The 24,873-nt window shown below is 32.9% G+C and overlaps 4 protein-coding genes across 7 annotated transcripts; all 4 read left to right on the top strand.

Annotated features, from left to right (window-relative positions):
- Positions 1 to 560: 560 nt before the first annotated feature.
- LOC140879806 (uncharacterized) lies at positions 561 to 5,310 on the top strand. Of its 4 annotated transcripts, none has more exons than XM_073283718.1 (9): positions 561 to 999; positions 1,303 to 1,512; positions 1,591 to 1,844; positions 1,917 to 2,187; positions 2,403 to 2,486; positions 2,800 to 4,301; positions 4,384 to 4,546; positions 4,780 to 4,912; positions 5,004 to 5,310. In XM_073283718.1, the coding sequence occupies exons 1-8, from the start codon at positions 778 to 780 to the stop codon at positions 4,855 to 4,857; spliced, it is 2,784 nt and encodes a 927-aa protein (XP_073139819.1). In that variant the 5' UTR covers positions 561 to 777; the 3' UTR covers positions 4,858 to 4,912; positions 5,004 to 5,310. The 4 variants fall into 4 exon arrangements, with proteins under 4 accessions (XP_073139819.1, XP_073139820.1, XP_073139821.1 ...); XM_073283719.1 differs by having other exon boundaries at positions 4,761 to 4,909; XM_073283720.1 differs by having other exon boundaries at positions 4,761 to 4,912.
- Positions 5,311 to 8,316: 3,006 nt separating this feature from the next.
- Positions 8,317 to 11,188, top strand: LOC140881529 (uncharacterized). The gene is made up of 3 exons (XM_073286912.1): positions 8,317 to 8,490; positions 9,217 to 9,394; positions 9,486 to 11,188. Exons 2-3 carry the CDS (start codon positions 9,290 to 9,292, stop codon positions 10,914 to 10,916), a joined length of 1,536 nt encoding a protein of 511 aa, XP_073143013.1. The 5' UTR covers positions 8,317 to 8,490; positions 9,217 to 9,289; the 3' UTR covers positions 10,917 to 11,188.
- A 6,702-nt stretch (positions 11,189 to 17,890) lies between these two features.
- Positions 17,891 to 19,096, top strand: LOC140879726 (homeobox-leucine zipper protein HAT22-like). The gene is made up of 3 exons (XM_073283583.1): positions 17,891 to 18,463; positions 18,543 to 18,622; positions 18,708 to 19,096. Exons 1-3 carry the CDS (start codon positions 18,074 to 18,076, stop codon positions 18,973 to 18,975), a joined length of 738 nt encoding a protein of 245 aa, XP_073139684.1. The 5' UTR covers positions 17,891 to 18,073; the 3' UTR covers positions 18,976 to 19,096.
- A 1,549-nt stretch (positions 19,097 to 20,645) lies between these two features.
- Positions 20,646 to 24,499, top strand: LOC140879725 (uncharacterized). The gene is made up of 2 exons (XM_073283582.1): positions 20,646 to 21,044; positions 22,333 to 24,499. The coding sequence occupies exon 2, from the start codon at positions 22,403 to 22,405 to the stop codon at positions 24,290 to 24,292; it is 1,890 nt and encodes a 629-aa protein (XP_073139683.1). The 5' UTR covers positions 20,646 to 21,044; positions 22,333 to 22,402; the 3' UTR covers positions 24,293 to 24,499.
- Positions 24,500 to 24,873: the final 374 nt, after the last annotated feature.

Below are 24,873 nucleotides of genomic sequence, written 5' to 3'. Positions count from 1 at the left end.
ATATACTTTATTTTGGCCAGTAATGAAAAAAAATTATTTTTTTATTATTCTTACGGTGAATATGATAGAGTCGGCTCATCTTACAGATAAAAATCCGTGAAACTGTATTACAATTGATCTATTTAAAAATTAAATTTTTTTTATGAATGACATGAATAAAATATCTGTTTCATAAAATTGACCTATAAAATCGCATCAAGGAAGTATTTGTGATATTAATACATCTCTATAAATTTTTCGAAGAGAGATAATAAATATATGTTATTAATTATTATTATTTACTTCTTTTTTATTTTTTTCCCCTCTCCTTTGCAAACCATTTTTTTTTTTTACAACTGAAGAAGAGATGACTCGAACTTAGATCCCGCTGCAATTGCAAACCACACTTGACTTTATCTTCCTAGTAAAAGGTTGACGCGAGTAATCCTTGGTCAACTGTCATAAATATTCTGAAATAATATTTCAAATTTCAAAGTTTAGATTTTATTAAATATAATTAAGGCAATAATTATGAATTTACAAATTTAATATTACTTTGACAACCCACAAGATTCCACTTCCCATTCATAAACCCCGGAAACGGCGTCGTATAGATAGAGAGAGCAGAATAAAAGAGGCAAGTAAATGAAACGGTGGAGGAAAAGTGGGTAGTGGAGTCCACACCTTTCTGAACTGAAGAAGAACCAAACCCAACTCAAAATTCAGCAAATCTTAGCAGAAATTTGAGAAAAAGGGGAAGTTTTTGAAGCATTGCGATCATAGGGTTTCGATCAATTGATGGCTAGCTCTAGTTCTCAAACGGAGAATTTAGCATTGACTCCCAGGGCACCTTCCACCGTTGCACTTTCTCCGATTCCGGGTTCAGTTAGGGTTTTGAAAACCCCTTTGACCGATGACGTTTTGTGGAAACGGTTGAAAGAATCAGGCTTTGATGAAGAGTCCATTAAACGGAGGGATAAAGCTGCGTTAATAGCTTACATCGCGAAACTTGAAGCTGAGGTATGAATTAACGTTTGAGTTTTCTTTCTTGTGTACTTTCTGTGTCATGCTTTTTTGGGGGTAGTTCTCGATTTTCTTGAGTAGGTTTTAATATAGCGCTTTAAAGATTCGTCGGTCGGATTTTATTTTACTGAAGAATATTAGGAAAATGGGTGTTTGTTTTTGAACGTTTACTGTTAAGTTTATGCTTTGATTTTCGGTTTCAAATATTACAGCGGGAAATATTTACGCACTATATTGAATCGCTTAAATAAGTTCAATTTTTTGTTAAGTCATTGACGTCATCTGCACTGGCTTTTATAGATATATGAGCACCAACATCACATGGGCCTTCTCATTCTGGAGAAAAAGGATTGGCTTTCAAAGTTCGAGGAAGCAAAATCTGCGGCTGAATCCACTGAACTGAAGTATAAGCGGTTACAGGCTTCTCATGTCTCTGATTTGGCTGATGCCAAGAAGCGGGAAGATGGTCTTAGGAAGGCACTTGAAATTGAGAAAGAATGTCTTAAGAATGTAATTTAGTTATGTTGTATACTTTGCGTCAGTATTTATGATTTATCTCAATGTGTTCTGACTCAATAGTTTCCTCAGATTGAGAAGACATTGCATGAGATGCGGGCGGAATATGCTGAGGTGAAAGTTGCTGCAGAAAGTAAATATGCTGAGGCACAAAATATGGTGGAAGATGCTAATAATAAGTTGTCAGAGGCAGATGAGAAACGGAGATCGGCTGAATTTTTGGAATTAGAGGCGAATCGCTACCATCAAATCGCTGAAAGGAAGTTGCATGAAGTTCAAGAACGTGAAGATGATTTAAGGAGGCGTATGACGGCATTGAAGTCCGAGTAAGTTTTTTAGTTCATTTATTAACTTTTCTGAAGTGGCTGATGATATCCATGTTTGTCATTTTTATGTAGGTTTGATGCCAAAGAGAAAGACATCCAGCATGAGAGGCTATCCCTATCCGAAAGGCAGAAAGCTCAGCAGCTTACACAAGAAAGACTACTTGAAGGACAGGGCTTGCTAAACCAGAGAGAGGAACACGTCTTCACTAGAACTCAAGAGTTGGAGAGATTTGAAAAGAAGTTGGAGGATTTGAAGTTTCGCTTGGAGAAAGACCAAAGATCCCTGAATGAGGAAAAACTATCCCTGGAATTGAGAGCAAGTTCTTTATCAGCAAGAGAGGAGGTTGACATATGTTTTTCGATTTCATTGGTTGTCAATAACTCAATAAGCTGATATATTGTGTATTAGCTCTCTTCTTCTTTGATAATCCTTGATATGTCAGTTTATATCTCTATTAATATAATTTTGTTTCCTACATAAAAAAAAAAAGAAAAGAAAGATAATCCTGGATATAGGACCTTCCCATGGCAATTTTTCTAAATTTTTCTTGGTTCTAGGCTGCCATCAAAAAAGAGTGCGATCTTCTCAAGAAGGAGGAACATTTACTTCTGTTACAAGCTAAACTTGCCAGCAAAGAATCTGTAAGTAAATTCCTCTAAATGAAATAAATCAGGACACAAATGGTTGAATTGATTTTGGAACTGATCACTGAAGTTCCAATTTAATCTCTTTTTGTAGTTAAACATTATATTCTAATTTCTGAGTTTCAAACCACTGACGTGCACTTTTAAATTTTGAAACTATTGTGTATATAAGTGCTTTAAAAGATACGTGTAGAAACTTTCCTTTTAGGTCACGTACCGCCTCTGTGATAATTTCTTTTTTAGAAGGCAAATGCTATTTACCCTGGAACGTTCGTTTTACCCCCTCAATTTTCCTATTGGGACCTTGCAGAATAATGTCCAAGAAGTAATTTCTAATCATGAAGCGACTCTTCAAAAGAGGAACTCTGCTTTTGAGGCAGAATTAGTTAATAGACGCAAATTGATAGAAGATGAAATGAATGTGAAGAGACGTGTATGGGAGTTGAGAGAGTTAGATATGAGGCAAAGGGAGGATTATATCTCAGAAAGAGAACTTGAACTGGATGCTGAATCAAAACGTCTTCAAGAACGTGAAAAAGAAGTGGAGGAGAGGTCAAGTTTAGTTGAAGAGAAAGAGAAGAATCTTTTCACCGCTGAAGAAGAGTTGGAATCGAAGAAACGCTCTCTCCAACTGGAGAAAGAAGAGATCAGTCAGAAAATGATTGACCTTCAAAAGTCTTTGGATTCTCTGGAGGAGAAAAAAAAAATTATTAATGATGCAGAAGAGAAAGTGAAGGCGATGAAGAGTGAAACAAATGAATCTCTCGTACTTGAATTGAGACTCAAAGAAGAGATTGACGCTATAAGTGCTCAAAAGCGGGAACTTGAGGCTGAGGCAGATCACTTAAAAGAAGAGCAGGCGAAATTTGAAGCTGAGTGGGAGTTAATTGATGAGAAAAGAGAGGAGCTGGCAAGACAAGCCGAGCATATTGCTGAAGAGAAGTTAATCATCTCTAAATTTCTGAAGGATGAGCGCGAGAGTTTGACAGCAGAGAGGACTGCAATGAGAGACCAATTTAAACAAGATCTTGAGTCACTTTCCCGTGAGCGTGAAGCATTTATGAGTGAACTTGAGCATGAACGCTCTGAGTGGTTCAGTAAGTTTCAGAAAGAACGTGCGGATTTCTTGCTCGATATGGAGTTGCAGAAAGAAGAGCTGGAGAATCGTGTTAGTAAAAGACGTGAGGAAGTTGAGAGCTATCTTAAAGAAAGAGAAATGGAGATTGAGGAAGACAAAAAGAAAGAACTCCAACATATTAATTCTCTCAAAGAAACTGTGCAAAAGGAACTAGAACATGTTAACTCTGAAATGAAGAGACTTGATACTGAAAGAAAGGAAATAAATCTGGATCGGGAGAAGAGGGACCAGGAATGGGCAGAGCTGAATAGTTCTATAGATGAGCTTAAGGTGCAGAGAGAGAAGCTGGAGAAACAAAGGGAATTGCTACGTGCAGATAGAGAGGAAATTCTTGCTCAGATAGATAGTTTGAAAAAACTGGAAGATTTAAAAGACAGATTAGATAGTATTGCTGAAAAGGAAATGCACCTATCCACTTTGCAGGCAAATATTCAGAGATCTTCTAGTTTTTTGAATCCCCTAAATGAATTAGCCTTGGATCAAAATGGTAACATTAGCAATGGGTTTGATCATGATATAACGAAGTCTCAGAAGTCATCTTCGCCTATCACTGCTTCTTTTTCGTGGCTGAAACGGTGTGCCGATACCTTGCTGGAGCAAAGACCAAGTAACAAAAAGAGAAGGAAAGAGAAAGATATGACAACACAACTTGAAGTAGAAGCTGCCACCCTACGGTACTCTCAGATTATCAATTCATGTTGTCGCTGCTGCATATTGATTCTCTATGCAAGTTCATTTTTTTTCCTTTTGGTGCAGTTTGCGTGAGAAACTAAGCGCGCCCAAGATTGATAATGCTGTGGTGCCATTTGATCAGACTCTCGATGGTGCAGAAAAAACAAGAGTATGTATAGACAAAGTCATCACTATTCAAGAAGTAACAACAACAGTTGCCGTTGAAAGAACCATAGGGGACTCCAAGGTAGTTTCTGGTTATAAGACTAATGTTTTTTGTTGCTCACCCACAAATTATGTCATACATATGCATTTGTGGATGATTGTTTCAAAGATGTCAAAAATTTCCCCCCCTTTTTTTGTCATCTTTGATGTTATGCTGGTATGCACCTCCATTATACTTTCCTCCTTATGTTTTTGACTACTTTTCTACTTTTCTTTGGTCCACATTTATGAGACAGATGGCTGAATTTTATACAGGAAACTGCATCCCAACAGGGCAATGAAAAAGCAGAGAACAATGGCTGCTTAGAGATGTTAACAAATGGCAAGATTTGAAAGGACCAACTTTACGAATCCTTGCATATCTGCTTCTTTCTGTCTCAACAAGGTGGCAGAGATTAGTCTCAATTATAAATTTGTATATTAAATTAGTTTGATTATAATCTTTTAATGACAAAAATTATCATTCATGCTTGGTGCAGGTTTTTGAAGCTGTTGTTTTTGCAGACATGCTGTGTTCTTTAGTTGTGGATCGTTATCTTTTCTTATAGACATACATAGGTCCAGAATGTAAATCATATAGGCTTGTACAAGTATGCATGCGCTGAATTCGTTGTTGTGTAGCATGATGGATTATTTTCGTTTTGGGTTCGGATGTGTGGTTACTGTTCTTATAGGTGTAGGGTATGCAACTTAGGGGGACTTATTTTCCGTGTGTTTCATTTGCTACTTTGATTGTGGATTTGAGGAAATGCTCGAGGATGAATCTATGATTTGTTGAAACTTGCACTGAGATTGTGTTGTGCATGCGATGAAGTTACCTTTGTGTTTGTTTTTTTAATGAAATTTTTGTAGCCTTGGGTGCATGGGATGTAATCAGTGGACTGCAAGATGGTTGATCGTTATGTTAAATCTTACAATTGAATTTACATAAATAAAAAATAATTCTTCTCATTTAATCAAAAAACTGCGCTTGATCTATATCTATGAACTGGTTAATGAGATTTTACATTTAGTATTATCTAAATCATGGATCAAATGATCAATATTTTAACATATAAATATAATTAATGTTGGAAAGCTGACATGGTGTGACAATCATAAAATCATTAGATTGATAATTAGGGTAATATTCATAAGATAAGTTGAATTCTATCCTATAGACTATGCACTTTAATGTTAAACTACTTTAATGTTAAACTCTAAATATTAATATACTTGGGTTAGTGAGATCCTACACTAAGAGTAGGTTAATGAGATCATACCATATAGATAATACTCAAATCATCAATTCAATGATATATATCTCTATACATGTGCATAATTAATGATATATTATTGACGTGATAAATCATGAGACTTTAAATTTATGATTAGAGTAGGTTGAACTCTACCATATATTTGATACGTGTGGGGAAACTTTCTATAACTATTCTTGTAACTTTCAAATTCTACCATTTCACTTTTTGTAACTTTCATTTTCAATTTTTCTTCGTATACGAATCATTTAATATTTTTCACTTCAAATTAAATTAATCATATACTATTTTGAATTTTAATTTATTTATATAATAATTACTCTCATGCAACATAATGGATTTTAGTTATAATTAGTTTTAATTAATTTAGTGAAACTTAAATGAAAATTATAATTCTATTCTTATATATATATAATATTTTTTTCGAAGAATATATATATATATATATATATATATATATATATAATGTTAATAATGTTAAAGAGTATCAAGTAACTAATTTATTTTTTTTCACCCATAATAAAGTATCTTAGTTGGATTTAAATTTTTTAAAATTTCTAAATATTTGTTTATCTTAATATAAATTTTTAATGTTTAATTCATCATGTCAATTCTGAAAATAACATGAAAATCAATTAACATAAAAAAAAACATTGTATGTATATGTATGCATTTAATGCAATGATGCTATTTATGTGCCTCTAGTTTTTAACTTCCATATTTCAATAATTAATTAATAATTAATAGTGCTAACTAATTAAGATAGTGTTTACAACTTTTAAAATAAGTAATTATAAAATTTTTCTTTCAATATACTGTAAAAAAGTCGATTTCTTGGTAATCAATTAAGAGGTCAATACTTTTATTTAGTTTATTTATTAATTAATAATTAATTTATAGCTCATATCGCAACTTGGTTTACAAGTAATCAAATTATAATTTGAATTTTTAATTTTTATTTCAGATCGGTGGTGGGTGGAAGGCTCGAACTCGATTCACTCGATTTTATAGTGTGAGTTTTAGTAATTTAGTTTGACGATAATTTGGAGTGTTAAGTTTGTTATTATGTTTAAAACAGAATTTTTTTTTTCATAAAAAAAATGTGTTCGGTTAAATAATATTCATCTCAAGCTTCACCAATTAATTGAAAGTTGGTTAATTAAATACTCTTTACTATAATATATAATAGTGACCGCAGCACATGCTTTGCGTGTGTAATATAATATATATTAGCGATTGTGACACATGATTTCACGTACTTGATAATTTGATATATAAATTAAAGAGAAGTTGTACAAAAATTATGTAAATAATTTAATAAGAATTGATAAATGATGAAATTTGAAAAAAGAGATAAAGATAAAAGGAGATAAGACTGTTAAAGAAAAGTGATGATAATTTATTCATTTAAGATCTAACATAAAAGAGACCAGTACCCAGAAGCACGCGTTGCGTGCCTTCTATTATCTATTTTTCAACTGAAATAAAAAAATAAAAAAAATAATAAAATTAAAAAATGACATTTTTTAAAATAAATATTCATGAAATGACAAAAAAATATAATGAAAATGACATATTCGTAATTACATAACCATTGAAGGACAAAAATCAAAAGAGTGTCCATACCAAGAGACCACCTGCTCTTACATAATATATAGTAATAGATAATAGATGTATGTTAAATTTAGAGGTAATTTTTGTGGTGATTTGGTATACCAAAATTGGTTAGTTTAAGAGGTTGAACTATTATAATATAATATAGTATAATATATTAAGTATATATATATATATATAAGGACTTTTCAGCTGCCCAACAATATTTCTCCACTTCGTCCCCGACCCGGGTTTTAGTTATTTTTTTTTCGATTTTTCGCATAACTAAAACTCGGTATCGGGTTTTAGTGGTAGGGAACGAGTTGGACATCATTGGTTGGACAGCTGAAAATTTCTCATATATAAGTTAAAAAAAACTTATCGAAATATAAAGAGCAGAATTTTTTTTACAAAAATTAACATCAAACATATTTTTTTTTACTGTTTTTATTTTATTTTTATGAACTAAGAGCTCGTTTGGTTACTTTACTAATAGTCTCGGTACTAGTTATCCTGTTCAATCTCGTCACGTCATATTATTTATTTATCTATCTATTAATTATTTATTATACATCAATCAAATCATTAATTATTTATTTCACATCAATTCAATCATCGAATTTAAATTACTACATTACCGCTTATAAATAATAGTATTCATATTTTATTTATTGTTAAAAAGACAAAATGATAATTTATTATTTTTATATAAAATTTAATCAATGAAATCAAAAAATCATAATATATCAATCAAATCAAATATTATATTAACTATTATTTTTTATTTATTTTTTTATTACATTATATTACTTATCCAAATACTATTTAATTAAATATTATATTAATTATCATTTTTAATTTATTTTTTATTACATTACATTACTTATCCAAATACTATTTCCGCTATTACCGAACTGTCTAAACATATTTGTTTTGCTTGGATCAATACAACTACGACGAGTTTATCCATTTAAAGACCGCAAAACAAACTGTACCAACGGGTGGAAATAGAGAAAAGCCCTAATTTTCCTCGTTGGATTCTTCCAAAAATTCAAGCTGGGAGCTCCATTTAGGCTTCGAATCAGTGTTTTCCACGCTACCAGCTGTCGTTTTGGGGGTAAGTTTCTTGATTTTCTCAGGAATTGCCCGAAAAACTTCTTGGAGATGGATCATTAGATCTTTAAATTCAAACTATGCACGTTTAAATATACAATTTATAGTGATTTATCAAGAATCAAACTGAAAATCTATGTCTCGTATTGAGTCTTGAACTGATATTGTTCATTTTAGATTAACGGAAATATGAGATGCCGATATTAATTGAGAGTTTTTACTATGGAATTATTAATCTACAAGCCAGGTTGTGCCAAAATTGAAGGATAATTGATGCATTTTATTTATCCAAGAATTTGGTGATCCGATCGTTCATGGCTTGAAGATGCTGTACTAAGAATGATTCATAATTTCGTGATCTGTCCCTAGATTCAAGAGACAAAATTTTCGTCATCGAACAAGTTATAAAATGGAACTAAAGAATCATGGTAATTAGAATTACCTTTTCTATACCAATCGACATTTCTTGGTTGCCGGAATATATATTGTTTGATTGCCTAGTGGCAGCCCCTGTTTTCGATTTCTTTACTTTTGCTTTAGCTATGCAATCTATGGGAATTGTAAGCCTCTGGTTAAGGAAGCGATTAAAAAAAATAGGGTAACATACTACATGTGTTTGTATCCGACGTGATATGTTTTGTTGTTCTTATGCGACGTTACTTGTTAGTTGAAATCTGTTGTCTGCATTTCATTGTTGTATCAATGCATATAATAATTCTTGAACTCTCAGGTTTAGGGATCCGATTTACCGCTTTTCTATTTTTCTTTTCTTCCAATTTGATCGATTGACTGTAAACGTTGAGATGAACGAGCAAGCAGCAATGATGAAGCAACAGCAATTGATGAACATGAATCAGAATATGATCGGTATGAATCAAATGAATCCACACCAACAGCCTCAGCCACAGGTGATTGTGTTTAATCTTTAATAAACCCTTTGCAAATCCTCCATTTATATCTAATTTGGCTAATCTGATTTGTCACACTTCTTGTTGGCAGATGGCCCCTATGAATATGAGTTATGGCATGTGGGCTCCTCCGTCACAGTTTCATAACCCTAATCCTAGTACAATGCAACTGCCACATTCTACATTTAATAAAGCATTGGGGCCAAGGAATACTTGGAAGGGCAAAAAGGTAGACAAGAGGAGAAAGGATCAGCAGAAGTCCTTAATGGCTGGCTCTAATGCTGGTGGAATTGGTGGAGGTGTCAATACCACCGGTGTTGGAAGTTCGAATTTTAATAACTACAAGCCTCCAACTTTGAATGAGTTGCAGTATCAGAATCAATTAAAGACCCGGAAATTCTTTCCGAAAAAGAAGTATAATAAGAACTATACAACACATATGAATGTCGGCGGTACTAACAACAACAATAATAGCAGATCTGCTCCATTTGCTCCAAGGAATACTACTTCTTTTTTAATCAGAGCAAAGAAGAGCGGCGGCATCGCCTCCTTAGTTTCTCCATGTCCAGTGACCCCTGCAGTTTTGCCGACTCCGACATTCTCTCCATCCAGGGAGGTTTTGGTGGATATGGCTAAGGAAGAATGGGGTGTAGATGGATATGGGTCAATGAAGGGGTTGATTAGGTTAAGATCGCCTGGGCATGAAATCGAGGCTCATGAGGATGAGGAGGAAGATGAAGGGTGTTCCAGCGAGAGTGATGTGGAGGAGCACGTCGAGGTGGAGAGGAGATTGGATCATGACTTGAGCCGTTTCGAGATGCTATATAATCCAAACTCTGTTGGTGGGATGGATCATCATAATGTGCTGGAGAATCGAGTGGATGATCAGGATACCCATATTGCTCAACTGGAGGAGGAGAATCTGATTTTGAAGGAAAGATTGTTCTTGATGGAGAGGGATTTGGGTGATTTGAGAAGGCGGATGCGGCGTCTAGAATGGAGGGGAAACAGAGGTGATGAGCTTAATGAGGAGGTAGTAGAGAACGAATCTGAAAATGAGAACGAGAGCCATGGTGACGAAGCTCATTCGACAGAGGACAATGATGAAGATTTCAGTGAAGAGAACGTTCAGGGAGATGGATGTTTCATAGGGAAAGGAGCCGATCGCCAGAGTGCTAAAGGTTTTGAAGTGGCTGCAAGTACAGAGAAGGATGTTGTATTAAATCTTGAAGATAAAGAACCCCTTAGAGGTTACAAGAATGATAAACTTGCAGATACTGAAGGGAAAGAAACAACTAAGAATGATGAGTTTAGTGAAGCAAACCAGACTGAGAAAGCATCTGAAGCTGCTCCAGATACAGAAGCGGAAAATAAAGATGAAAACATGACTGAACGTGAAGAAGTAGAGGCACATGAGAACGCTAATGCTGAATCTTCTGACCGTTTAGCACCAGATGCTTGTATGGAAAATGATGGAGTTGCAAAAGATAGTGAGGTTACGGAGAAGGTGGCTGCAAATTAATGTGTGACAGAGGTTAATGAAATCTCGAAGAAGAGCATTGTTCTTTGTTGATAATCGTGTCCGCCGTAACTTCTTACTTCTCATAATACATTCAACTCGGTTCGGGTGAATATGAATGTGTATGTAATATCAATAGATAATCCTCATGAGCAGGCCATGTCTCGGACTACAAGTTAGAGCCGAGTTTCAGCATGGTGGCTATGTTCTTGGTTTTTCTGTCTTGCTGTTAAAACTGATTATGTTTCTCTATTAGTGTTGTTTCTATCTCTTTACGTGTGTTTTCCCACTTTACTAACGCCACGTTGATTGATTATGAACATGCCATTGGCACAACAAAACATTACTGAACATGGTGACACTCATCGGTTGCTGTTAGCTTCACGGAAGCTGACTAACTATTTATTGTTAATCAAATTAAACGATTATATTATTTTCAAATTGATCGTTCATCTACACTCCCAACTATCATAACTAGGCTGAGTTCAAATTAATTCAAATCTGAATATGAGGTAATGAGATGTTATCCTTAGGTAGTATCTTAAGGAATCGTCTAACGGTGAATATTTATCAATTTATGTAAGGTTCGTTTATTTTTCAATGAACTTTATATTTATTATTAAATATTCACTCTTAGACACACTCTTAGGATATTATCCTACTGATAGCTTGAAATTTTTCGTTATTTTTAGGATATTATCCAAAGACATGTCTGTTATCGAATAACCATCATTAGATATACCAATCAAATTTTTCATTGGATATGACAAATTTCCACACTTGAAAAGTTTTTATTTTCCAACCTCGTCTCATATTTTGTGTAAAATAAATAATGTTGAAATGTCCCATTTGTGTTCAACCTCATATGTTTGGGAATAAAATCATATTCTATTTGAAGTATCCTACAGGCGAATTCAATAATTGTGACAATCGAAACGCATAGGTTAAAAATCTTTAAGAAATTTTAAATGATTTTTTAATTTTATATGCAAAAATCTCTCCCTTTTGTGAGGAATTGAGGATTATTCGTGATTAAATTAAACAATTTTTTTTAACTCCTATGATCAAAGTTTTCTATTAGAATCGAGGGGCTTCAAATTTAGACCGTAATGTCAGACGATAGATATTGTTAGATTTGATTGAGTTAGGAATCTTAATAAACGTCATCATTAATTTGTGTAAAGAAAAAAAAAATACTATTCTATGTTTATGCTTTGAATCACAGTGAAAAAGTTCGATTCATTTGTGCAGTTGACAAGATTGTGTTAAAGTAGCCAAATGAAGAATCGGTTGACATTCCATGATTTATGACGACTTTCAAGAAATATGTAAAAATAGTTTAATACATAATTATGTGAGTTGCTCTTTTGAAAGTCCTTTTTAAAGAATGTTCTTTGCACTTGAATAATAATTTATGTAAAAATAAAAGTTTTTACATATTCGAGACATAGACGATAGTCCGGCACATAATATTGTGCATGAACATTATCATTAACTTGACATATTTTGGGTTTTAGTTCTTTAAATAATCAAAATTAACTCGACAACTTGGATTTTCTTCAATTAGTCCATGTTGGTTAGAACGTCGATTTAGTGCTTAACAAGTTAACATTATTCAACGTCATATCAATAATATCCAGCGTCACATATATAATATACGGTATCATATCAGTAAACTAGGGGAAAAAAATTAGACTGACACTTTATATTAATTGATTACCGAAATCGAAATTGGTCAACTAATTTGAGGACAACTTTAATAGTGTTTTCATATATGTATATATATCCTCGTTTAGAATTTCACTAAGCAAGTATAAATAAAAGTGAGAAAACAAAAGGTGAAGTTGGGTCGAAAGGTGTGTTGGGTGCCATGGGAATATAGATGGGCATTTCTCTACTTTTAAACAAAAGAATGATGCTTCCAGAAATCTAATCTCACAAAAGAGTCTTCCAAAGCTACAATCGATGAAATTATATGTTAGATTTTTTATTTCACACAAAAATAAAAATTTGAAATTATATTTAATGCAATTAGGTAAAATATAACACAATTCAACGGCGCCGTAAAAGTTATTATTCAAGTTTGGTGTCGAATAATAATTTATAGTTATAGTTTCATAATTAAATCTATTAGTCATAGTACTATACATCTTTTTGCGATTGATGTTTCCTTTTTACCAATTATATATGACAAAAAAATCTTTATGATTTCTAAAACTATGATATGAAGAACATTTTGAAAATAAAGATTGAGGGTAAGAATAGATAGAGGATAGAAAGTGAGAGGGTGGTAGTGCCAAAAGGGTTTGCTTTAATGAAAGTCTTTGCTACATGATAAACCCTTTTACCTATTGAGGTGAAAAGATATGGTGTACTTTGCTATTGGCACCATCAAAGTTATTCTATTTCCATGTAAATGACCTATAACTATAACAATCCTTCTCATCATTCACTATGTAAGGATGAAAAATAATTTGTCGCACTTGTGCTTTTAAATTCGAGTTTCGATCCTTTTGAAATGTATTTGTTTTCTGCGATCGAATTATGTTATGTGAATAAGAATTTGATATTAAAAGATCTTATTGTCAAATCAATCGTTTATCATCATGTCAAAGTTATGGTTATTAGCAGAGACATAACTATATTTTCATATAATGTGCAGCGCTGACAAAATCTTATACTAAACAACGAGTGGACATAAAAATGATTTTTAGTTATTAGTTATTAGGAGAGACATAACTCTATTTTAATTAAGTTTAATTTGTGAGAATATTCACATAATTTTTATATTTATTCGACCTTCACGTTTTCTTATATATATTTCTTATTTTTATTTTAATTGTCGCTAATACTCAAAAATAATTCAACCAGCATTAAAATTCTAACTCAAAATTTTTATTTTTATTTTCCATATGTAGTAGAGTCTACTTGCTGGTATTTTATCATTTATAAATCTTCTTTTACTAATATATTATCCATGTTCAGAAATCGGAATGTGTACGACTTAAAATATTTGGTTTGCATAGTTTAATCGGTTATTGCTTTTGGTAAAGAAAAAAATATTTCTTACAATTGATATTAGATTTAGAGCTAAAGTAATGTGTTCAATAATTCAATTTACTAGTGGATTGAATTGTCAATATGACATCAAAATTTAGTTTTAATTTTCTCCCGCACTTATTAATAATTAAATGTACTTATTAGGAATGTTTATACATATCTCTATCGTCTTTTTATTTTTCTCCAACTTCTCCTTGCTTTATCTAAAAATTCACATGTTTTATATATTTATTTTTGCTCTTTTATTGTTTTTTTTTAAAATATATATTTAATTTTCAAATAATTAAACTATGAGTAGGTTTCTTGCAAGAAACTAATATACGTATATGAGACGAGTCGACTCAATCTATATTTATAATGAAAAATAAGACTTTTGACACAAAAAATAATAATATTTCATGAATCACATATCAAACCTGTTTTAAGTTTTACCCCTAAAATGATCTAGTAAGAATTTTTACTTTAGATTATATAAAAACAAGAAAACCACGTGCGATGATTACATGCTATGAACAAAAAACAAGAGACATCTTGTCATGTGGCACCGATATTTTTTGTAAAAAAAGATGGAAAAGAGAATCCCGACCAAATGAACACCGATGAGACTTGGCAATGGGCAACGTTGGCTGGCTCAGCGCAAAAACAGGAACTAACTACGGACATCGCGAAACCTTATCCTTTCGGAATTATACTTTCTCAATTATTAATCATATCTTTCAATACTACCTACCAAATACGCAATCCATTGCATCAATACCAAATCATTGGCGGGTCCCCTTTTTTGCTTAATCAAATATAATAATAAATTTCAAAAATATTTGTGAGATGGATCGATATGGTCATGTCTATATATAAAAATATAGTTAAATGAATTGAGATATATAAATGTCTCATCTGAATAATATATGCATGCAAACTTACGTTAGAACGAAAAACTTTTAGATCAAGTGCATCATCTTAAAATAAACACAAATTTAATCATTTTCAATTTGTTTACACAATCGAATTCGACAAAAAGAATGAAATAAAGTTGTGAGTATTTTAAGCTAAAATACAGAGGGAAATGCTCCAAGTCGATATTAATGATTGGCCTAATTTCCCAGTAATTGAAATTAATGTCCATCACTAAATGTTCTTTAAGAACTTAATTAGGACCACTTACTTTACAACACTTTTGTGACCATTTTGCACGTTCGCGACAAAAGGGTTGTGGTGATGTAAGTGCACACGCACAATATTTTTAAATGTATATTATGAGTTTCGTATATTTTTTCATGTGATTAATTAAATAATGTATCAACAAATAAACATCTCAAAAGTTAAATGAATTGGATCGTAATTTATTATTTGTTTGGTATAAAGTTAGGTTTGATAAATATTTGAAATTTTTGATGATGTAACACATAATGAGAAGGTGTGCATGTCATATTGTTTGTTTGAAAACCTAACTTTTAATTGCCAAATTAATTCCGACCATGCATATATAATTGGAAGTGTTCACTATCCAATGGAATGATAAATTTTCCCACTTTCCCATTCCCCATAAATAATCATAATTATTTGTATTATATTACTCATAAGTCAATTAATATTTGCATGTGCGTATTGTACCCAAAAAAAATATTGAAAAATCCATATAATTTGAATTTAATTACGCTTCAACTTTTACTCCAATTCAAATTATTGGTTCAATCAATTCAATTTAGATAATATATTAATTGTATTTGTTGGAAAAGATAAATTTTTCATAATATGAATTTGTTTTAAACGTGATTCCACTAATCGTTCTAGGGGTTATAGACAACAATATCTATAAATCTTCCTAAAAAACGAGTCATATAAATAAATGTCTTATTATTAGTTCATTTTTCAGTCATATAACCATAAAATTTTTACAAATATTGTCTTATTATTATATATACTTTAAATACAATGTTTTTAATATATGCATCATTCATTCACAAAAAAGGATAAACAAAAACTCATTTAAATATGATATATATTACATAGTGATAACGATTCCATGAGTTGTACATTCCGCTCACTTTTCTTTTCTTCTTTATTTCCCTCGCTTTTCCATCTCCCACATAATGACATAAAGAACAAGAAATAGGAAAATATAGAGACGAATTTATATATACTTTAATTATCATAATTTCCAATTCATTGTTTTTCATATGATATGTTTTTTTATGTTCCTTAAATTAATAATGACCCGTAAATAATCGAATTTCGAAATCTAATAAAAAAACTTTGTCTTGCAGTTTGAAAAGTTTATAGCAATTAATAATGGAGAAATTAATAGTTACCTTATTGGAGTCACGTTTTTGCACAAGTTGGCAAGTGATGGACGCCAAATGGTACAAAATGAATGCTAAATTTAACAAAACAAACACGACAATATTATTATTATTATCATTCATAAAGGGCAGATCGATTATGGATTCAAAAAAAAAATCAATTAGGTATATTTATTCACATTCAAAACAAAATAAAACAAAACAAAAATTGGTTCCATTAGTTATAATTTTTCGAAAAGCAAAAAATTGTTATATGTTATCCAAAAACATTATCCTGACTTTTTTAATTTGAAATTTTCTTATTAATCATTGTATATAAAAAAAGTTTGAGTAGATTTACTGTGAAATGAATTGATCAGATATATATCTACACTAAAAAATAATATTTTTTTATGATTCAAGTCGAATTTAATTAGATTATCTTTATAAGGGTTTTTTTTCTCCCAAAAATTGGGTTTGGAGATGACATGACAAAACAAGTTGGTGATGTGTGTGTCTCCCACCAATTCATTATTTACAATGATTCTAGTTGACATGTTAAGAGTGACTTCTTTTAGTTTCCTCCTTGTTGGGCACAATATGTTTATAATATAAAATTGGAGATTAGGAGTAAAGTGGGGTTCAAATTGTCAACCAATGAGATGATTTATTTATTTTGTAGTATGATTTAGGGTGAATTTTGATATGAAAAGTACATTTTTTCCTTGGAATTATAAAACAATTTTACGTGCGGGCGTGACGATGATAAAAAAAAATTTGTGTGGTTTTTTATGAGACGGATGAACTGATCCATATTTGTAATTAACACTTTGATCAGTAAACAACAATAGTAAACAAGCCATATGTTTGTTAGAAAATACATTCAAAATTATCCCTTTTTCATATTCAAAACAAAAATATCGCTTTTTTCAGTTGTGACCTAATTAAAACCAAACCACTTCCAATACGTAACTGAGACGAAAATGGTCCACAGAGATGACCAATATGGCTATGGTACTCTAACCAGTAATTTTCGTTCAAATCTTCTCAAACAAAATATATAATATTATTATGAGACTTGATATTTATATTTCATTTTTGTTATTTACATTTCACTTTATGTGTAAAGTGGAGTGAAAATTTATTCACAAATAGGGGAAAGTCTATGCTACCCCCTTGGGGTGGCGTGGCAATCCGTGATTGGTTAAAATTAGTGGGCCCCACGTGGGACCCACTGATTTTAACCAATTATACTTTGTCACGTCACCCCAAGGGCAATAGCATAGACTTTCCACACAAATAGAATGAACCCTATTGATTTTAACCAATCATACTCTGTCACGTCACTCTAAGGACAGTGCCCTTGGAGTAGCATAGACTTTCCCCACAAATAGAGCGCAAATAACAAAAAATGAAGTGTAAATAACACAAATAGAGTGTAAATATCAACTCTTTATTATTATATATACACTTTGTTACATATTATCTTTAAAATTACAAATTCTTTTCAAATAAATTATATTTAAAATAATTTTATAATTTCAAAAAATAAAATATAAACATGCATGTAGCATTCGTCAAATATAAATCAGATAGCAATGGTTAGATCACAAATAAATGTGAGTATTTCATCGATCATTATGACTTTATAATCCCACATTAATTAATTAGCCGCAGAAAAAAGCGCAGCTTCTTCCCATATATATCTGCAAACGCCATTCTTCAAAGTTGAAACACAGAGCTCGATCGATCGGAAACTAATTACCCACAACCAAATAAAAAAAAAAAAAAAAACCTCCGATCGATCTCGAAAACACTGAAATGGGTTTGGACGAATCATCGAAAACACGGCTTGTTTTGGGGCTGGGGATTAATTCATCAACACCACCAGCAGCAGCCGGAGCCGATGATTTGTGGAAAATAGCAGAGCCCTCTCTGACTCTGAGCTTGTGTGGGGAAACCCAGGATCAGATTGAGGTGGCTAAAAGGATGGTTTTGAAGGATGATGATTTTTTGAGACAAGATCAAGATAGTACAGGCGCTTCTTCTTTGTCAAATAATAACTTGAGGGAAAGAGATCAAGGCGAAGAGGTTGGAATACAGAGAGTTTCTTGTGAAGAAGATCATGAAATTAGGAAGAAGCTTAGACTCAATAAGATTCAGTCTGCTCGTTTGGAAGATAGCTTCAAGCGCCACACAACTCTTAATCCTGTATGTATATATATATATATATATTATTTTTGTTAATTATTATTGGGGATCCTAGCTAATTAATTAAGTTAATTATCAGAAGCAAAAGCAAGAGCTGGCGAGGGAGTTGAAGCTGAGACCTCGACAGGTGGAAGTGTGGTTTCAAAACAGAAGAGCCAGGTGCAGGAATTAATAATTTTAATAGAAACGAATTAATTAATTAATTTAATTTAATTTGTTGGGAATTAATAATAATTAATTGCAGGACAAAGTTGAAGCAAACGGAATTAGACTGTGAATTGTTGAGGAAATGCTGCGACAGGCTGACAGATGAGAACCGGCGGCTGCAAAAGGAGCTTAAAGAGTTGAAGCAGCTGGCTCTGAAATCGCCATTGTACATGCAGCTACCCGCGCCCACGCTCACTATGTGCCCGTCGTGTGAGAGAATTCATGGTGGCGGCGGAGGCGGAGGTGGAGACAGAGAGGCGAAGAGGTCAGCTTATACGATAAGCTTCGACGCAGCACTTGTATAATCCCTTCACTACCCATGCATCCACCAAACTACATTTTGGGACGCAGATTCATGTTTTAGTCCATTTGTTTAGATTAAAATTCATAGTCATGTTAAAATTTAATATATATAATTCTACTTTATTTTTAACTTTGGAAATTTGTGCACCAACACTCATATATATGATCATATATATCATCTCACGGGATCAATTTAGTGAGATAGCCGTCGTATAATGTTTTTTTTATTTCAAAAATAATACGTTTCAGTTTAGATATGATCGGATCGAGTAGTCTTATCCGAAAGACGGTCTCTTATCAAACTTGTGAGTTTTGAACCCGGGCCACCAAACTAGTTATATTAAAGCTAGTCACGTTATCGAACTTTCCTCATTGGTATTTATGCATATTGTGGCCCTTCCAACCCAGGATCCTGTTTATATTTGGTCCAAGGTATTTTAGTGAAAACAGAAGATCATTTTTGGCTAATAAGGTTAAGAAATATCACATTGTTTGAACTTGTATATTAAGTCATTATTATTATGAACCCATAAGATTTTTAGTGTATAATATAATTGTCTCATGTTAGTTGGATAAAATTTGTGATAGTTTTATATATGGTCTTGAACAGCCTTTTTTTATTAATTTTAATGTTGTTCGATGTGAAACATTTGTAATATTGTCGATCCTCAAAAGTTCAACGTCTACGACGACCCATTTTAGACTATGTAATTCACACATCTTTCAAATTTAGTGTATGTGTCATGCACCTTAATCCAACCGATCATGCCCTTTATTTTTATTTTTTTTTTTACAAAACTATCATATTGATCCGATTGTAATCCTTTTATTTTTTTCAACGAGAACATTAAATCTCATATATTTGTAAGCTATGCTTTATTAGTTTTAATCTTCTATATATATGAGACATTTGTAACAACGTCATGCTCCTCCAACAAATCAAAAAATTTAAATTCAAACCAAACCTCAATTAAATCATTTAGAATTAATCTATGAAATGATCTTCTGCATAAATTAAGATTCATGTTCATTCCATACACTTATTATGAAAGATCACTCGCCTCTATATGCTGAAATGGATGGCTGAATTAAATTGGAAGGTGACGTAGCCGCACACTAATTAAAAAGGGGGATCATTGATTCATTGTACATTAATCAACCTAGTGGATTCAACCATGGTTGTAACTTATTTTAAGTTTAAGCATAACCTAATGTTTATCTTCACGTAATATTATAATTATATATATTTTATAAGATCAGTTTTACATAAAATCTATGACAGACCCAGTTATCTTTATAAGTAAAATTCATTATGAAATAACACAATATTTAAATCACGCAAAAGACACAAACGAGATTCAACAAGATGTTTCGTCTCATTAGCTCCAAGCCAAATAATTTTTTTAAGTGGAAAGAGAGTTTTGTTATAATTATAACTTAAACTCGAGATTTTTTTTAAAAAAAATTGAGATTTTAATATTACATCAACGATAATATATCTACAACATTTTTTGTATTTTTGAAAATGCGATGACTCTCAAATACAAGATAGAAAGAAGATTAAAGTGGGAAAAAAAAAAAAGAAAGAAAAAAGAAAAAAGAAAGATATATACTCAAAATTGCAAATTATTCTTTAAAAAAAAACAAACAAATTGCAAACTATTCTGTGCAATTCGTCGAAAAAGCCGACACCTTTCTCATTCTCTCCCACGCCACACAATCTCACACACTAAATATAATTTAACATGTGTGTGTATATATAACATAATGACAGCACAAGTGGCATAAACAGGGTGATGCAGATTTCAGATCTGTTTCAACGATACAACGACAAACATTTTGCGAATTGCTCTCAATCCCTTTTCCTAGTTTCGTTTAATCTCGCTAGAATCTGATCCACACCCACCAAAAGTGAATATCTCGTCTGAACAACTGTACGGATTCGATTCCCTTTTCCGGTTGCATTGCATTGTATTTAAAGCAAGCAGTGATCGCAAGTTATTAAAATCCCATTTCTCGTTTCTTGGGGGCTGATCAGAAGCTCAAAAAGGTCTTTTTTCCGTGGCATCAGGTGTGATTTCGGTTCTAAACTTTCTTGATCTGTTGCTGGCATTTACAAGATTTTGTTTTTTCTTTTTTTTTTTGGGGGAAGGAATGTGAATCTATTTGAAAATGTTGGAAGTTTTTATCTTTTTTTATGGGCATTGCTTGATTGTGAATCTGTTGCTGGATTTGGGATTTTTTTAAATTCTTAATTGGCATTAATTGTTTATAATTACCTTTCTATATTAGTTTCTTGTACTATCTTGTTCTGGGATGGCTTAACATTGACAAGATCTTGTGATTTGGTTACTGCAATGGTGTTTATGAGGTCTTTTAACTAATAAGGGAAGTTGGCTTTCCTGATAGTTGATACTTCTCACATGAAATTGTAATGCTTGATTCGAACACACAATTTGAAATGAACCAAAAAAGAACTCTTGATTCGCCAGATTTGGTGTTTAAGTGTTCGATGTGGTTTCTTAGCTTCTGTACTTGTAGTGAATGAAGTTTGGTTCAGGTATGGGCTGTAAGATGAATTATCATTGTGACATTGTTTGGTGTTGGTGTATACTACTACTACTACTACTACTAGGCCTAACCATTGTTGTAGGACCGGTGTTTTCGATTTTGGAACTGACCATCCCCATACAGGAGGAGGACAAGAGTCTCGTTTGTGGTGGTTTTGACTCAGACAGTCGTGATTGTTTCGGTTTGGATTTGTTCAAGCTAGAATTGAATCGAGGTTTCAAATAAAAAATGCAGTATGATTTTATTGTATGTGAATGAAGGAATTGAAATTATAGAAATTTTTTTGGTTACATGTACTTCGATTCTTAGAACTTGAGATGGATTTATTGTTTTGTATACTTGTGTCCCGAGCTTGATTCTGGAAATGAAATCGAACCATAAGTCAATTCAAAGAGAATTGTGGTTGGTCTGCTATCAATATTTTAAAGAGTGCTCGAGATAATCATTTTCTGATATTAAACCTTTTTAAACAGTAATGAGTAAATTTCCAAGTATATGCAAGTTTTGAATAATGTCCTCACACCTTTCCAAGATGAACAAAGTGGTCAAATTTAATATCGTGGCTTTGGTAACATCAACTGTCCTTTTGTGCCGGATTGCTTCAAGAAAGTGGTTCTTTGTTCTTTGGAATTGTCACCAACTGTTGAGCTTGTTTGTACTTGAGCCAATATCGAAGTCTTCAATTGTTTTTAGTCTCTTGTGGTTTACATAGCTTGCTTATGTCCTCCATCAATTTTATGTTTTTAAAATTTGTAGTTTATAAGTTCTTATTGCTCTTTCTTTGACAGAACAATCCAGGAATCTGAGTTTTTCGGACAATTAAATCTATTCATTCGTCAAAATTAAGTTGAAGTCACCATGTTTCGGCAATCGCCACGTAGGAACCCAAGAAATAAAGGATTCAAAGTGAAGCATGTTCTGCAGCTATGTTTGCTTCTCGGAGTGGGGATTTGGTTGCTCTACCAAGTCCAGCACTCCCGTGACAAGAAGGCATCCTATCAAGAAAATACAAAAGTTTCAGAGAAGGTGCAGAACGGAGTCGACACCATCAAGCTAGGGAGAAAGGATCTTTTGCCTAAAACAGAAGAAGAAGAAGAAGATACTGCAGATGAGAAACCTAAAGAGGAGACATCTGAGGAAAAACCGATGCATTTTGATGATGAAAACAAGCTTGACGATCGGGGGCAAGATCAAGAAAATACAGAAGAGGGAAGTGAAAATCGAGAGAGTGAGGAGACTGAAAGTACTAATGTGAACGATGAAGGTAAAATAAATGGTGAAGATCCAGAAAGCACGGTGAGAGATGGTGAAGAAAGCAAAGAAGAGGAAAATGGAGATAATCCTGAAGAAAATAATGAAAAAGAAGGTGAGGAGAAGGCGAATGTGGAGCCGGATGTTGACGAGGGTAAGGTTGATGATGGCGAAAATGAAAGTGTGAAAATTGATGAAACAGATCGAAGTGGAGAGAAAGGCGAAGAAATCAAGGGAGACAAAGGTAAGGAAAAGGCAAATGCGGAGCCAGATATTGAAGAAGGTAAGGTTGAAAGTAGTGAGAATGAAGGTCCGAAAATTGATGAAACAAGTACTGAGAAAGAAGGTTCGAAAATTGATGAAACAAGGAACGAGGAGAAAGTTGATGAAGAGAAGGTTGTTAATGATGGAGATGGTACAGAGAACAAAAACGAAGAATCGATGGAGTACGAGAGCAAAAGTGGTCATAAAAAGGAAGAAAATGGAAGTGGAGAAAAACATGACAATGAAGAGAAAAATTCGGAGGAGAGCAATAGAAAGAATAACGCAGAAGATACAAAAGAGCATGAGGGAAACAACATGATAGATGAGAATAAAGATGGTTCGACTGAAAAGTTGAGCGCATCAGATGTGGAAAGTCATGTTGGAGCTGATAATGAGGGAACAAAAGAAGAAAATGCCAAGGGAGAAAATCTTTCAAGCGATGGCATGGTTCAAGATTCACAAAATTTGACAGAAACACAGAGAGTTAGTTTGGATGGCTTGAACGGGGAGGAGAAGCCGGTGAATGGGTACCTAAGTGGCAGGGAGGATCATTGGAAGAGCACGGGTGATCAGGAAGAGTTGAAATCAAGTGGCCTTAATGATGGGACGATGGAGAAGAATAATTCCTTTAAAAGCGAGGAACACTTGGATTCTCAGAACCACGATTCCACTGCTGAAACTACTAATGATAATGATAAACACGATCGAGGTAATGATAGTTCTACCAATGATTCTGCTCAAAGCCAACAGGAACAAGATGAACATACTCTTACCCATGGTGAGAAGAGCGATGCGGTGTCTCCATCAACAACCACCGAAAATTTGCTAATTTCAGAACGAGATTCAAAGGGATCTGATCATGATAACACGGGAGATGGGCAGAATGCTGATTCCCAGAATGCCCCAAGCCTAAAAAATGATACTGAAACATCTGCCGAAAACGAGGGTCACAATTCGAGTGAGCAACAGAATCTTGATAATGGTTCTGAAACAGATGGGAATGCAACATCGTATAATGACAGTAACGGGGCCGAGCAAGGCCAAAATACATCCGAAAATTCATCTGATGCTTCAAATACTGTCAATGATGATTCATCTCCAGGCACAGACATGGATACTGATTCTAACCAACATGATGAGGCTTCTTCGATTCCTCAGGATGTGAAAGATGCTCGTACGGATCTTGATACTCTTCCAGAGTTGGGATCGGAATCTAAAGATGCCGTTGCTTAGTAGCATTCGTGCTTGTTCTTTGTTCAAAATTCTTAGCTTCTATGTTTCGTTTTCATTCATTTTTTTTCCTCCCATGTTTTCTTTCTTAGTTCCTACAGTGCATAGGCAAATGTGACAATATAATATGCTCCACTCTTTATCTTCTTGCCTTTGATGTCTGTCAAACAGATTAAAGTATAGTGTGAAACTTCGCAATATGCTGTGTAATTTTTTATCCCAAGATTTTTTGATGTGGCTAATGACCAACCAATTAATCGAGTAGGTTCTTATTGTTTAAATAAGACTCGGGCCTAAGTGATAAAAAATAATTATTTTAGCATAAAAAACAATATTTTCATAGGTAGTTCAAATAATTCTTTTGAGTAATTCAAATAATTTTTGACATAAAAAATATTATTTTTCATAGATAACTCAAATAATTTGTCTATAAAATCGACTTATGAACTCTTCTAACAGGATTTTGTGCATGTGTGTATATAAAAGACACTAGGCTCGACTTCTATGAGCCTTGCATATTTTAGCAACGTTTCCTTTTTGCCACCTAATAAAAATAGAGGGGAGTCAGGAAAACAAAACCAAGT

The sequence above is a fragment of the Henckelia pumila genome, chromosome 2 (genome assembly GCF_033568475.1).
Source record: "Henckelia pumila isolate YLH828 chromosome 2, ASM3356847v2, whole genome shotgun sequence".
In the NCBI taxonomy this organism is placed as follows: Eukaryota; Viridiplantae; Streptophyta; class Magnoliopsida; order Lamiales; family Gesneriaceae; genus Henckelia; species Henckelia pumila.
The sequence above is the reverse complement of the archived record's forward strand: the minus strand, read 5'-3'. Positions and strand labels throughout refer to the sequence as shown.

What these genes read in the sequence shown, in the direction of transcription:
- LOC140879806 (XM_073283718.1), top strand. Translation starts at nt 778, where the DNA reads ATGGCTAGCTCTAGTTCTCAAACGGAGAATTTAGCATTGACTCCCAGG. An exon ending in TCGCGAAACTTGAAGCTGAG is followed by an intron (nt 1,000 to 1,302) that starts GTATGAATTAAC and finishes TGGCTTTTATAG; the next exon opens with ATATATGAGCACCAACATCA. An exon ending in AACTTGCCAGCAAAGAATCT is followed by an intron (nt 2,487 to 2,799) that starts GTAAGTAAATTC and finishes GGGACCTTGCAG; the next exon opens with AATAATGTCCAAGAAGTAAT.
- LOC140881529 (XM_073286912.1), top strand. Translation starts at nt 9,290, where the DNA reads ATGAACGAGCAAGCAGCAATGATGAAGCAACAGCAATTGATGAACATG. An exon ending in ACCAACAGCCTCAGCCACAG is followed by an intron (nt 9,395 to 9,485) that starts GTGATTGTGTTT and finishes TCTTGTTGGCAG; the next exon opens with ATGGCCCCTATGAATATGAG.
- LOC140879726 (XM_073283583.1), top strand. Translation starts at nt 18,074, where the DNA reads ATGGGTTTGGACGAATCATCGAAAACACGGCTTGTTTTGGGGCTGGGG. An exon ending in GCCACACAACTCTTAATCCT is followed by an intron (nt 18,464 to 18,542) that starts GTATGTATATAT and finishes GTTAATTATCAG; the next exon opens with AAGCAAAAGCAAGAGCTGGC. An exon ending in TTTCAAAACAGAAGAGCCAG is followed by an intron (nt 18,623 to 18,707) that starts GTGCAGGAATTA and finishes AATTAATTGCAG; the next exon opens with GACAAAGTTGAAGCAAACGG.
- LOC140879725 (XM_073283582.1), top strand. Translation starts at nt 22,403, where the DNA reads ATGTTTCGGCAATCGCCACGTAGGAACCCAAGAAATAAAGGATTCAAA.